Consider the following 13,342-nt stretch of genomic DNA (forward strand, 5'->3'; position numbering starts at 1 on the left):
CTGAATTTTCCAGCCAGCAGTGCCCATGATGGTCATATTTATAGAATAGTTGATTCTGAAACTGAAGGACTAGAAGGTCAGACTTTAAACTGAATATTTTGTATGCATACCCAATGTGAATTTGAGTAATCATCTATGATCAAGAATTGATCAGTTTTGGTGTCTGTGATGGTGAAGTATTGTTTAAGATTGCCTTACATATAAGTGTACCCTTACGTACTGGGTGCAGCATAAGTCAGTTAATCGCTGCATATGTCTGTCCATGATCAAATTGTGGCTAAATAATTAAGTAATATGCACACACTGAAAAATCATGAAACCTATGCACAGCTTCTATCCATGATGAAATTATAGCTGAGTAATTAATTAATATCCCCACACTGAAAAGTCAAAGAATTATGTGCAGTGAAATTTGTTACTAACAAGTGACATCTGAGTTTTGGCATCATTTGTTTATTAATTGTAAGCTGAAAAGTGTACATTATGATCACAATATTGTCTACAGAACAGTGCATGTTTGTATTACAAGAAAATGCACTTATTGCTCTTATTGCACTTAAAGTAATGGTGTTCGAGTTAATCCAGAAAGAAAGAGATGTTTGATTTAATCATACTTCAGCCAAATGAAGTGGAATGAAAATGCTATTGAAACTCTCGAAAAAGATATCCACAACATCATATGCACTTAGAGTTCTTGTATCCGCATGCAGTAATGAACGGTATACTTTAGTTATGTTCATTCAGTAATCAGTTATGGTATTATTTTCTGGGGAAACAGTGCTCAGAATTTACGAACAGTATTTAAAATGCAAAAGAGAGCCATAAGAATTATAACGAAAGTCAGTAAGCGGGCCCACTGCAGAGAATTTTTCAAAATGTTAGAAATTCTAACTATTCCTTGTGAATGTATATTCCAAACCATAGTGTACAGAAAGAAAAGCATAGAAAATTATAGCACAAATAGCAGTTTTCATGACTATAGTACAAGAACAAGTCACTGTCTTCATCTAGACAGGAAGAATAAACATAAGAATCGAAATAGCTTCTTGTATGGAAGTGTAATACTGTATAATAAACTGCCACAGAAAATAAAAGAAACAGATAACATGTACCGCTTTAGGAAAAATCTTAAATTGTTTTTGCAGGAACACTGCTTTTACACTATAAGTGATTTCCTTAGTACAAAATGATTGTAAATAACTTTTGTTTCACAATATTTAACTATATGTAATGTTTTGATACGGATTGTAAATAACTTATGTGTCACAATGTTTAACTACAAGTAACAGCAAACTGTATAAAAATATGAATGTACACTGACAACATCCATACTTTTGAAATGTCTACAGATGGCTAAATAAATAAATAAATAAAATGTTTAGAAGCCCTGTAATGAACTTCTAGGCATAAAAAGTGGCAGGTTTGGACTGAGATTATTCTTTAGTGATTATTAAATACAAACTGGAAACAGAAGAGGAAGAAAAAGGAAATACTATATTTGGCACTAAGTCATTAAGTTCACAAGTGGCCAAGGGTTAAACAGAAGTATGAAGTCTAGTTCAATAGAAGAATAATGTGTGATAATAGATATCTTAGACATTTTACCGGAATTAAAGCTTTTTTTTAAGGTGGATTATAATTGCAGAAATGCTGGAGTTTATGGGTGGAAGAAGTGAGTACAAAAATGCATCATGATTCATACAAAAACTTAGTATAGATCAAATGGAAACCAAAGCAAAAGCTTATTGTTGTCAGTGAAAAATGAAGCAATATTGATAGAAAAGAATGATCAAAAGAGGAATTGTTAGTGCATACTGGAAGATTAAATGAACCAGTGTAGCAGATGGTTACAGATACTTTTCAGCGTTAATAGCAGTGTGGGTATCAGGAACTGGAGGTATTTAACTCTTGTGTCTGGAAACAGGATTCACATAATAGATTTCCAGAAAAATATTGATGTTGTGCAGTAACCGTAGACAGTTTCAAGAAGGGTTTAATTATCACTGTTACATCAATATCTTTTAGATTGTTGGCTATCATAATATGCACAACACATGAGGAAATATTTGTCCAGTGCATAAAAATGTAATAACGAGTACTAATGACTATACTATCATGCAATCTAAATCAAACAACAACAGCCATTTATAGAGGCTAACAGAGGCATATAAAGACGGTATTAATTATTGTAACTCAGCTTTGGAATCACTTCACCATCATCTTCAGTACTAAAGATGATCACTTTGACAAAGGTAAAATGAATAATAGTTCTAAGTTAACACACAGTTATGGAAGGAAAGCATAAAGCTGGAGTAGTGTAGTCACAGCTACAAGAATTATCTACATGTTGTGGATACGAAATGTACATTAAAAAACACGCATACTTTGATAACTTTCCGCCACAGTGATATTCAGAAAGTGTAGTAATCAAGAAGCAATTTAATTACATATTTTCTTGAATAATAACATTAGCTGTACGATTACAAAATTTGTAGTAACTTAAACTATTGAAATAGTTGGCACACAAAAATTGCTGTGAAGAACCAGGACCTACTAACTTAAAAGTGGTATGTACTGACTATATTAACATGGCCTTAGTCTTCCCTTATAGTAATTAAATATGTCTACAAACACGGTCTGAATTTATACAGACGTTAAGCAGTATTGTAATGCACATTATACCAAAATGTGTCATGCTGTTGTAATTATGAAATAGCACTTGACCTCATCTTTACTTTATCACCCACTTGAAACAATTACAGACTGCCTTAAAATTTTATTTCCCACGGCTGTGAAATTGAATATTTTGTAAATTCCTCTTTCTTCATATATATTGCAATAGTTGATTGCCACTTGCAATTTTTATAGGTGTCTCAGCATCGGGTTTCAAGGCAGAATGTAGTGTCCAGTTTGAAAAATCAAGAAATCAAAACCTGATTTTAAAATTATATGATTCACTGGAGCCGAATTTATCAGCCAGCAGTACCCATGATGAGTGTGTTTATAGACTAGTTGATTCTCAAACTGAAGGATGGAAAGGTCAGACTTTAAACTGAATATTTTGCATGTACCCTCATTCTGAATTTGTGTAATCACATATGATCAAGAGTTGATCAGTTTTGGTGTCTATGATTGTGATATGCTGTTTAGATTGCCTTTGGTCTGAACTACCAGAGATGACAGTCATGTGTGCATGAGGTGTGCTTGCTTGTGTGAATAATGAGTGTGTGTTTCTTTTTCTATATCTGATGGAGGCTGTTTCTGAAAGCTATATACACATATACAAGTCTTTTAATTGTGCTTGTTTACAACTTAATATTTCATCTTTATGGTAAATAGTGATCGTTCTTTTCCTTACATTGTCAACTAAAAATATATTTAATCAAACATTGGAAACTCCAGGTAGGAATATCAACAATGTAAGAAAAAATAGATCGCTACTTATTGTAAAGAAGAGACATCAAGTTAGAGAGGCACAATTAAAAGACACTCACATGTAGCTTTGGGCCACAGCCTCCATCAGTAAACACACACACACACACACACACACACACACACACACAAACACACAAACACACAAGCAAATATACCTCAAGCAAACATGACTGCCAACTCCAGCGTCTTGGGCCGGAATGCTGGTTGCTGGTTGTGTGCGCATAAGGTGTGCTTATGTGTGTGTGTGTGTGTGTGTGTGTGTGTGTGTGTGTGCCCCACTGTAGTGATGAAGGCTGTGGCCGAAAGCCACATGTGAGTGTCTCATAACTGTACTTGTCTGCAACTTGATGTATCTTCTTTATGGTAAGTAGCAATCTGTCTTTTCTTAAAAATATATTTAACTATTTTTCAAGTGACATTGCACTTAACTCGGCAACTATAGAAAATAATTCTTTCTTGTGCACAATAAATAAATCTACAATAACTCACTTTATAGTGTTTTGCAATTCATTTCAAAATAATAACATAGCTTATACTAAATCTTGTATCCTTATATTTGTACTTCATTCTTTGGAATTGCAAGTCAGTAATTACTCAGTATTTCCATATATTTTTGTTTATATGTGTGTCTTTTTCATATATTTGCTTTTATTAACAGCACTTGCCACAACTATGTTGCTCATTACATCATTTTAGGCTATCCTTATTATAATCTGTGTGGAGTTGCTATCCAAAGTAACCTTTACATTATTTATAACCTCCACTTAGTCATCACATCCAATTGGGCATCTTCATATCTCCATCTGTTTCTCTCAAGAAATTGGTAAGTATATCTATCAATCATTCTTTCATAATTGTGTTAATTTTGTTCAGAAATTTATGTAAGAAAATGCATATATAGGTCTTCCTAAGGCAAAACTAACCTCCCCTGAGAAAAGTTGTTATAAACCTCACCAGGTACTTCTTGTTTTCCACAAAATCATAAAGTATCCCAGGTACAAGCAGTTAATCCCCTCAAAGTAAACCAACTCAAACATATATATTCTTCACAGTATGTAAAGTAAACTTGATAATTCTTTATTATTGAGGTAAGTTTGTACCTGGATGATTCTTGGGATGTGCTCTGCAACGTAACCTGAAGTACATATCATCAAATTTGTTATCCCCTTATTCTCAGCTCAGAGGAGTCAGATGCTGAAGGGTATTTGCAACCTTCTGTTACTATTACAGCAAACAGTTCACTTATGCTCTTTATTCCACAATTGTATTACAAATCTCAGACCTGTGTTTCCTTCTTAATTCTTTTTAGGTTTACAGGATACAAATGAGCTCTTTTCTTTGCTAGCTTGGAGCAAGCCACAAAAATTATCAGGAGTGTACTACCCATACAAACACTATCAAATATATCATTTATTGCAGAAAGACAGTCCCTATATATTTATAATTCTCTGTTGAGATTCTTTCCCTCACTCCCCCTATGGTGTTTGTCATCCTTTTGGTCCATGCCTGCTTTCTCTTACATGATACAGTATCCTATGGCATATGAAGTGTCCATGTACATTAAGTTTTATGTAACCTAGGCCCTACTCCTTTTGGCATCTGGAACTCACTTCTACATCTTGAAAGTGCAAATCCATTACAGCTGCTCAAGAGAGGACCTCTAAGTGTTGCGACACTATAAGCTCAGATATCCATACGCCATCTTCTTTAGGGTATAGCCTAAATGTTACTATCACATCATTAGCTATGGTACATGGGTATTTTGGGCCTGCCTACCCATTCTCCCATTTTGTGTGACATCAGTAACATTCACGTTTTTCCATCTCCCTATGAATGCATAGCCAAAAATGTATATTTGCTTCCCAATTTAAAAATGCACCTGGAATATAGTGGTAGGATTTAGATTGTGCATTGTTAATATTTAAACTTTAATATCTCATACTTTCTTAGTGATACTTGTTCATAGAGTAGGTTCGAAATGGGTTCATAATGGCTTGAAGGATTATTTCATTATTTTTACATACTTCACCTTACGTGTATTTTACTTGTTTCATGATGTAATAGCAGTATCTACTGTACTTTTATGTGTAGAATATGTCAAAGAAAAACCATACTGTTTTATCATCAGTTGAACCATTAGTTTAGTTTTCCCTAGCAGTAGTTTTTTCCAGGAAGTTAATGTTAAATTATGTATCTCTCTACCGTATATATATTATAGAGTTCCTTCTCTTGACCTTTAGAGAGATATATCAAAATAATGCCTTTGGACATGGAATGTATGTTATTCAACCTTTAACATAACTGAAAATCTCTTGAGCCCTGTGATTGGCAACATGCAACACTCCACCTCTTTAACAATCTCTGGTGTACTCTACATGATATAAATATCCACTACCGGAGCTTCGGCACTAGGCAAATTTCAAGTCTTTACTTCCTACCATGCTGTTTAACAGTTCTCCATTTAGTAGTAAATAAAATGCATGTGTACAGCAATAGAATGGTGCCAACATTTAGCCAATGTCCTGGAAAATACCCTAAAGTGTGTATGGTGAACTCCCCCCCCCCCCCCCCCCCCCCAGTTTGTATTTGGAAATTGCTTGGAAAAACCAGTTGCAATTTCACAATTAGGTCTCCTGACAGCCCACTACTGCTCGTTTGTTGCCTTTTACTTACCTCTCCTTCAGTTTTCATGAGCTTGTCCCAGATTTTCTGGAGTTCCTCCCCACACCTATCTGTGATTGCTGTGTACTGTGATATACTTACAGTCATTTTGATTTTCTTTTATAGAGTCCATGCAGAATAATGTGACCAGAATGTGTGCTTTTGGTAGGGCACGTGCAGGAAGAACAGTGATGGTGGGGTTGCGAGCAGGCATTGTAGGGGAAATGCTGAGCACTGGAGGGGAAATGCCATTCCAAACTGAAGACTAAGCTCACATTTTTTGTAAATATTAAGTGAAACCCCTCCATGCCCAAACTTGCATGGTGACTCTTTAAAAAGATCTGTCACCTCTACTTTTGTTAGTATCTAAGAAGAAGTATGCTGAAAATGCAACAAAAGCAGAGATTTATTTTTGTCTGGCTTTTTAAACCTTTATAACTTTCATAGAGGTGTACCGAGTGGCAAATTTTGAGTAAAACCTACACATTTCTCTTGTTGCCATTTTAAAATTTGCTTCTTTTACCAAAACGCAACAGAGTTTACACAGTGTCACTAATATGTTGCACAGATGCAGTTGCCAGAGAATTCTGAAACAGTGGTTTATTAAGTTTATTAAGTGAGGAACTAAGGAAAAATGAAGTCAGCAGCTTATGAAAAGCACATCCTCAGCACAGAAATATGTCTTCAATTATGTTGTTTCAAAACCCATAGCATATCTCATTTCACTAGCTATCAATGGCCCTTTCGATTCCCGGTGGGGTCAGGGATTTTCCCTGCCTCGAGATGACTGAGTGTTGTTGTGTTGTCTTCATCATCATCATTCATCCCCATTGCAGTCGGAGGAAGGCAGTGGCAAGCCACCTCTGCTACGACCTTGCCTAGTCGGCGGTGCAGGTCTCCCGCATAGTTCCCTACGCTCCTCAGTGGCCTTTAAAAATTACATTCTTTTATCAAAACAATCTGTAGTTAGTGGAATAACAAGGTAGAAAATGAAGTTTTGTGTAATAACCTTATGGCAAACTACTGCCCTCCTTGTCCACTATCATTTGCCGAAATCGCATTTTAGCATCTCAAACTGTTCATGAAATATGAAGAATGTTGTGGATATTTCATTCTGACTCTATTGCTGGTGCCCGATTGCAAATGGGTGTGGCACATCAGATCAATTTTCTCGAGGTTGTTGACAGATTGACCTGCACCCATCTTTAAAGAAAAAGATCAATACATCAGCTAAATTTTACATGCAGCAACATATTAAGTGATATGCACCAAACTCAAAGTCATAGTGACATCTATTTTTCATTCCAAACTTTTTTGAATTTCATGCAGTGTCTTACTTCTATGCAGGTATCACAATAACTAGGGCCATCAACAAAATGATGGGCACACCATCATAAAGCTGACATATAAAGCCACAAGTAATGTAAAAATGAATTATTTTGCCAATTAGTTTCTGTAAAATAATTTGAGAAAGATTGCAGGATGTGTGCCTTGATTCTGTCATTGCTGACCAGCTGAAATGGGGAAAACACTGTCAGCTTCCCCTTCTGAACAAATGAATGAACTTGCACAGTACTTTGGATGAAATTGGTCACTGCCCATCGGCCCCATATCCTGTGGACTCTATCTTCTGATCTGTTATGTCAGTTACTCAGTATTGCAAACTAGCAAAGGTGTAACCAGGCATAACCATTAAATCTGATTCTTTGTTATGTTTTAATGTAGTCAACCTTGACTGTGTGTCTGAGATTTGTTGCTTCCCTGTTTCGAATTGCTCTTCTGTAAATTCTTGCATTTTCTTGACATCATTATGTAACTCACAAAATTTTCCATTGGCCTCCTTTCTTACTAGATCACACTGTTTATGTATTGTGTCATGTAGCTCCGAGCTATGTCTTTATTGCAGTTTGCAACTCTGCAATTTTAGCAGTGACTTCTTTTCTCTCTTGTTGAAACTCTGTTATATGTGTCTCTAAACTTGTTTCCATCTCTCTGATGCTAACAGATAATTCAGTTCTTAAGTTAGTAATACAAAAAGGTTTTACAGTTAATAAGTGGGCTTTAAATCAGCTATACTCTCACTCAAGTCCAGGGATGTTTGTTGGCATGGCCCTGGTAATTATGAGCATGCACTAACAAAATCAGTATCACCAGATTTAATTTGGTGCACAACACTACAAAGACTCGGTGTACCCAACAAAAGAAAACTTTGGTCACTCAAAACTATTGTGATTCCACTAGCAGACACACACCACAACTACCACAGAAAAAAAAGTTTCCGATACAGCTCACTGAATTTTGAGAAGAGCATTTGTTGTCTCGAGCCACCGGCGAGAAGCCAAAAGCAGATGTGTTGATGCTGTGCTGAGGAGACAGTAGCAGCTAACAGATGTCTTGAATGTTCTTCTTCCCAGTTGTGAACTTATTTGCTCCTTTAATGAAGTTGCTGTCAAGGTATTCAGCAGTTACCCTTCTACACATTTGCTTTTTGTAGTATTTGTTCATTTGCAGTGCAGATAACAGTATATTTATGGCTGCAAATCCAAGTTGTTGGCTCCATTGTGAGAGAGAATGACTTAATTTTCTGACAAAACTTATATTCTTTATTTGTATTTTAAATCAAACTCATTTCCTTTTCTCAAATAAATCTTCTTATTTGCTGGCACTAACATGTCCAAATGTCCTGTCACAGTTGCTACAATGGAATGTAATGTGCCTACCATAGTTCAGGCATCATATGGAGAAGGAGTATGTACAAGTTTTTGTGGTTACTATTACTTATCTGTATTAACTGTTTGACTGGACCCTTTCTAGAAGATGCCAAGTCCATGCCTGCGGGAAATCTCAAACACTAGTCTCTACAAAATAAATTCATGTGCTGCTTCTTTATCGTGCATGTATTTCGCCTCCTGTATGTATATTGCTTGTCACAGCATACGACTTTAACCAAGTTTGCAGTACATATCAATCCTGTCTTTCTCAGCCTGTATACTCTCTCTGAGTTTCCCTTGTCAAGTGATGTTATGACCATTGTCTTGCACTGTGAGATTCTGTGGCCCACAGTAAATCGCGGAGGTGGGACAATTTTTCAATATGTGACAGAACAAGTGTGCACTGCCTATGCTGGCACATGCCAATTTACTTTAAAGCTAACATACAGAACTAACTAATGCTTAAATGTTCATGTAATCAAAATTACAGTAGCTTTAAAAATTAAACAGATGAGCACTAGTAGTGTATTTTACAACAATAATCATTACTTTTCACATGCAAATACAATAAACATGAGATAGCTCTTGAATGGAGCTATGGATGCTGTTTTGCTGTGGCATATTCAAATATTTTCTTGATATTTGGTTGTACAACCACAATGAACTGTTCAAAAGGAAAAATTTACTGATGTCTGTAAAACCTGTATTGCAGGTGCTGGCAGCTGATTTCGGTAAACATGTCATTTTTATGGGGGCACATTGTTGTACATTATACATGCCTATCTCATACCTGTACCAGACAGCTTTCTTGGTCATAAAGATTGCTGGGCTCAGCTAGGTGTGTGTGGTCATTGGTCTGATGGCTACAAATTTCTGACGATTGTTAGGGGTTGGGGGAGGGAGAGGGGGAGGGACATGCAGAATAGGTGGAGGGATACCTCCCATACTTGTCCCTCTGTCCCTCTAGTTGCCAGTTTTGTTGTTCTATTGTAGTACAGAATGTAAAAGTTACTTAATCAGAAAAACAATACATAGATTACTTTGTTGTATGTGTGTTTATCTAGTAGGTACAATGTTTTATTGGCCATTGATCTGATGTAAATAACAAGATGATGCACTAGATGACTATGATTGTGCTGCTGTTCAGTAATATATTGCAAATAATTGCCATTTATAATGTCCATTTGGAACACAGAGTTGCTGTGTATGTCATTTGAATGCTATTTTATAACTGAAATAAAGTGTGTGTTTTCAGAGAATGTTCTGTGTTTTTGTAGGTCTGACAACATCTGACTCCTTACCTCCAGAAAAAGAACAACAAAGAAAGAAAGTGGATTTTGCACAGGGCTACCTTGGTGAAAATGGAGAGAGTTCTCCAGGCCCATTTATGAAATTGCTGGAAGTAATAGAGAAGTTATTAAATATCATTGTGTTAGTAATGGTGATAGCTTGTTTTGCAATATTTATTTTGTTAATGGGTAAGCTGTACTTAAGTAATACATTCATTGTGTAATTTAATTTTTGTCCATTACACCATTCATTGTGTAATTTAATTTTTGTCCATTACAATTTCCAGCACTATTAATCCTAAAATGTGTAGTACTCCCTGCAGCATTTCATAGCAGTTTGCATAGTGCAAATGCAGATGTTCTAGATCTGTTCAAAAAATAACAAGGAATTTTAGTTTTTTGGAAAGAATTTTCTTATTTTTCTACATCAGTGCCATCCCATTCAAACTATTCCCCATTTAAATAGTACATACTTATGCTAGTGTTTTTTCTAGTCCCAAAAATAATTTTGGAACACAATCCTAGGGATAGCTTGTAGCCCTCTTAGCGATGCTGTTTGAATTTTTGCTATGCTTGTAAAATGACATCTTCTAAGATTTTGTTTATTCCTGCAAACAAAAAAACCACATGGGCCCATGTCTGGTGAGTGTAGAGGCTGGGGCTTTGTTACAATATCGTTTTTTGCCAGAAATTCATGAACAGGCAATGAACTGTAAGAATGTGCATTATTGTGTTGCAAAAGCCATGAACAGGGTGTATACGCCCTGTGACAACTGGGAAATCCAGGAAAAACCCAGGAATTTTTTCACATGGGAGAAATCCAGAAAAACCTGGGAATTTTTAGACTTCCGGGAATTTTTCGTTATTTTAGTGTTCAGTTAAATTGTTGTAATTTTGACTGGTAAGAACATATAACTCCAACAAAGAATTTTACTTCAGCCCACATCTACAGAATAATACTGCAGTAATAAAACATAAATGAGAGAAGCAAAGGAAAACTTTAAATCAAACAATGTAAACTCCAGGTAGAAATGTCAACAATATGGGAAAAGACAGATTGCTACTTATCATAAAGAAGAGATGTCAAGTTGCAGACAGGCACAAGTGTCTTTTAATTGTGCTTGTCTGCAGCTTGATGTGTCTTCTTTATGGTAAGTAGCAATCTCTCTTTTCCTACATTGCAAATAAAACTGTAGTTGCAAAGGAAATGTGTCATTTACAACAACAAAACACAGTGCATGTACAAGTATCTGCTGACAGCAAAATGTGTCAAAGGCTATGCAATACTTTGTAACAACAAACTACTTTGAATGTGCCTTTCTTGTGGACCTCATTTCAATGAACGTGAGATTACAACTATTTACATTTTTAACAGGTCGCAGGGAAATATTGTGAATCATGGTTGGAGAAGCATTACTTTCAAAGTAAATTTCTTTTTTTGCAAGATGAATTATGTTACATGTCAGAATCTGCAATGAATTTTGTAAATTACAGAGCATTAGACTCTCATTCAAAACTTAACACTGGGGACCGGCCACTAAGAAAAATTTCAGGCCCAGAAGACCCACCATTTATTTCAATATTTAATATTTTACTGGCACATTTGTGTTTTATATACACGATGACAGTTATTGAGCTATATGAAATAAAATCGCCGTAACTTCTGAACAGTTGTTGTTAGAACATTCGAACTGCATGATTGACTGCTGGGCATAATGGGAATTAGTATGCACTGTAGGTTTGGTTTAGTGATGAAGCCCACTTTCATGTGGATGGGTTCATCAATAAGCAAAATTGGCACTTTTTGGAATCCTGTTTTTGTGATCAAGAAGTCTCTTCACCCTCAACAGGTGACTGTGTGGTGTTCAGTGTCCAGCCATGACATAATGGTGCAATATTCCTTGATGGCACAGTGACTCCTGAATGGTATGTGAAGATTTTAGAATGCAATTTCATCCTCATTATCCAAAGTGACCCAGATTTTGACAAGATGTGGTTCAAGCAAGACCAAGTTCAACCCCATCAAAGCAGGAGGAGTGTTTGATGTCCTGTAGGAGCACTTCTGAGGACCACATTGTGGCCCTGGGGTACCCAGACTCCACTGGTATGGGCCTCGATTGGCCGCCATATTCTGTGGATCTGAACACATGCAACTCCTTTTTATGGGGCTATAATAGGGATAAGGTGTACAGAAATAACCCCAAAACCATTGCTGAGCTGAAAACAGCCATTCAGGAGGTCATTGATGTTCCGGCACTTCAGGAGATCATGCAGAATTTCATTATCCGTCTGTGCCACATCACTGCCAGTGATGGCAGGCATATCAAACATGTCATAACCTAAATCCGAATATCTGTAATGATGTTTCCATGTTGAATAAATTGTGTACACAGTGCAGTTTGTAACTTATTTACATTTTTTTCTTTTTATTTCTCTGTACAGTGCAATGATTGTCACCCTGCATCTTAAAGGGCAACACACAACTAAAAGAGACCAAGTTTTAAGGTTAATTTTCATATTTATTTTAGTTCTTTCTAAGATTATACAATATGCAATAATGATGCCAGAAAGTGTAATTATCCTTCAAAAAAATTGTAAGATGAGTTCTGGAACAATTGCACATATAATGGGCTTTTCTGTGGAAAATTCGAAGTGCCTGATGGAACATGTATTCAGCAGGTAACCCACAAAATGTTCAGTTCACAGCAGGCTGTGTTCTTAGGATCTTACTTAACAACACCCCCGGGAAGGAGGGGGATGCTTTTGACAACTAATATTATATGTAAAAACTTAGCTTTCCTTGTAGTGATGCTGTGTATACATTAATTTAAACAATTAACTTTTCCTATTTATGTATTTGCACTACTTGACAATTATGTTGCTATTGGCTGTTGCTATTGGCTGAACTGCATCATGTGCCCTATGCTCTGAATATCTGCTGCCATTGGCTGGAAAGATGAGCTGTGATTGATGGACAAAAGCCCATTGCAATCTCAATTTCAGTGCATTAGAAACTACTGTGCTACATTTGGTGGAATTCATCTTTATAATTTCATAATGCAAAAATACGCAGTATAAATGTTGTTGCACATCAAAGATTTTTCCAAAATTTGTTACTTTTTGATGAGTTTTGTTTCCTAAAGGGCTGGGAAGTTCTATGCTGGTGCATAAAACCATAACCCTTTTTATTTTTTTATTTTTTTCTATTATAAGGCTATGTTTTTTCCGATATTTGTCATTCAAAAA

At 36.0% G+C, this 13,342-nt stretch overlaps 1 protein-coding gene across 1 annotated transcript in view; it reads left to right on the plus strand.

Annotated features, from left to right (window-relative positions):
* LOC124596716 (ATP-dependent zinc metalloprotease YME1L-like) overlaps positions 1-13,342 on the plus strand; it is a 168,381-nt gene that overhangs the window by 21,058 nt on the left and 133,981 nt on the right. The window contains exons 3-4 of the mRNA XM_047135891.1: positions 2,869-3,039; positions 10,085-10,285. Of these exons, the coding sequence (XP_046991847.1) occupies positions 2,869-3,039; positions 10,085-10,285 (372 nt within the window). The remainder of the gene's footprint in view (positions 1-2,868; positions 3,040-10,084; positions 10,286-13,342) is intronic.

This window comes from Schistocerca americana, chromosome 1 (assembly GCF_021461395.2).
Source record: "Schistocerca americana isolate TAMUIC-IGC-003095 chromosome 1, iqSchAmer2.1, whole genome shotgun sequence".
Classification (NCBI taxonomy): Eukaryota; Metazoa; Arthropoda; class Insecta; order Orthoptera; family Acrididae; genus Schistocerca; species Schistocerca americana.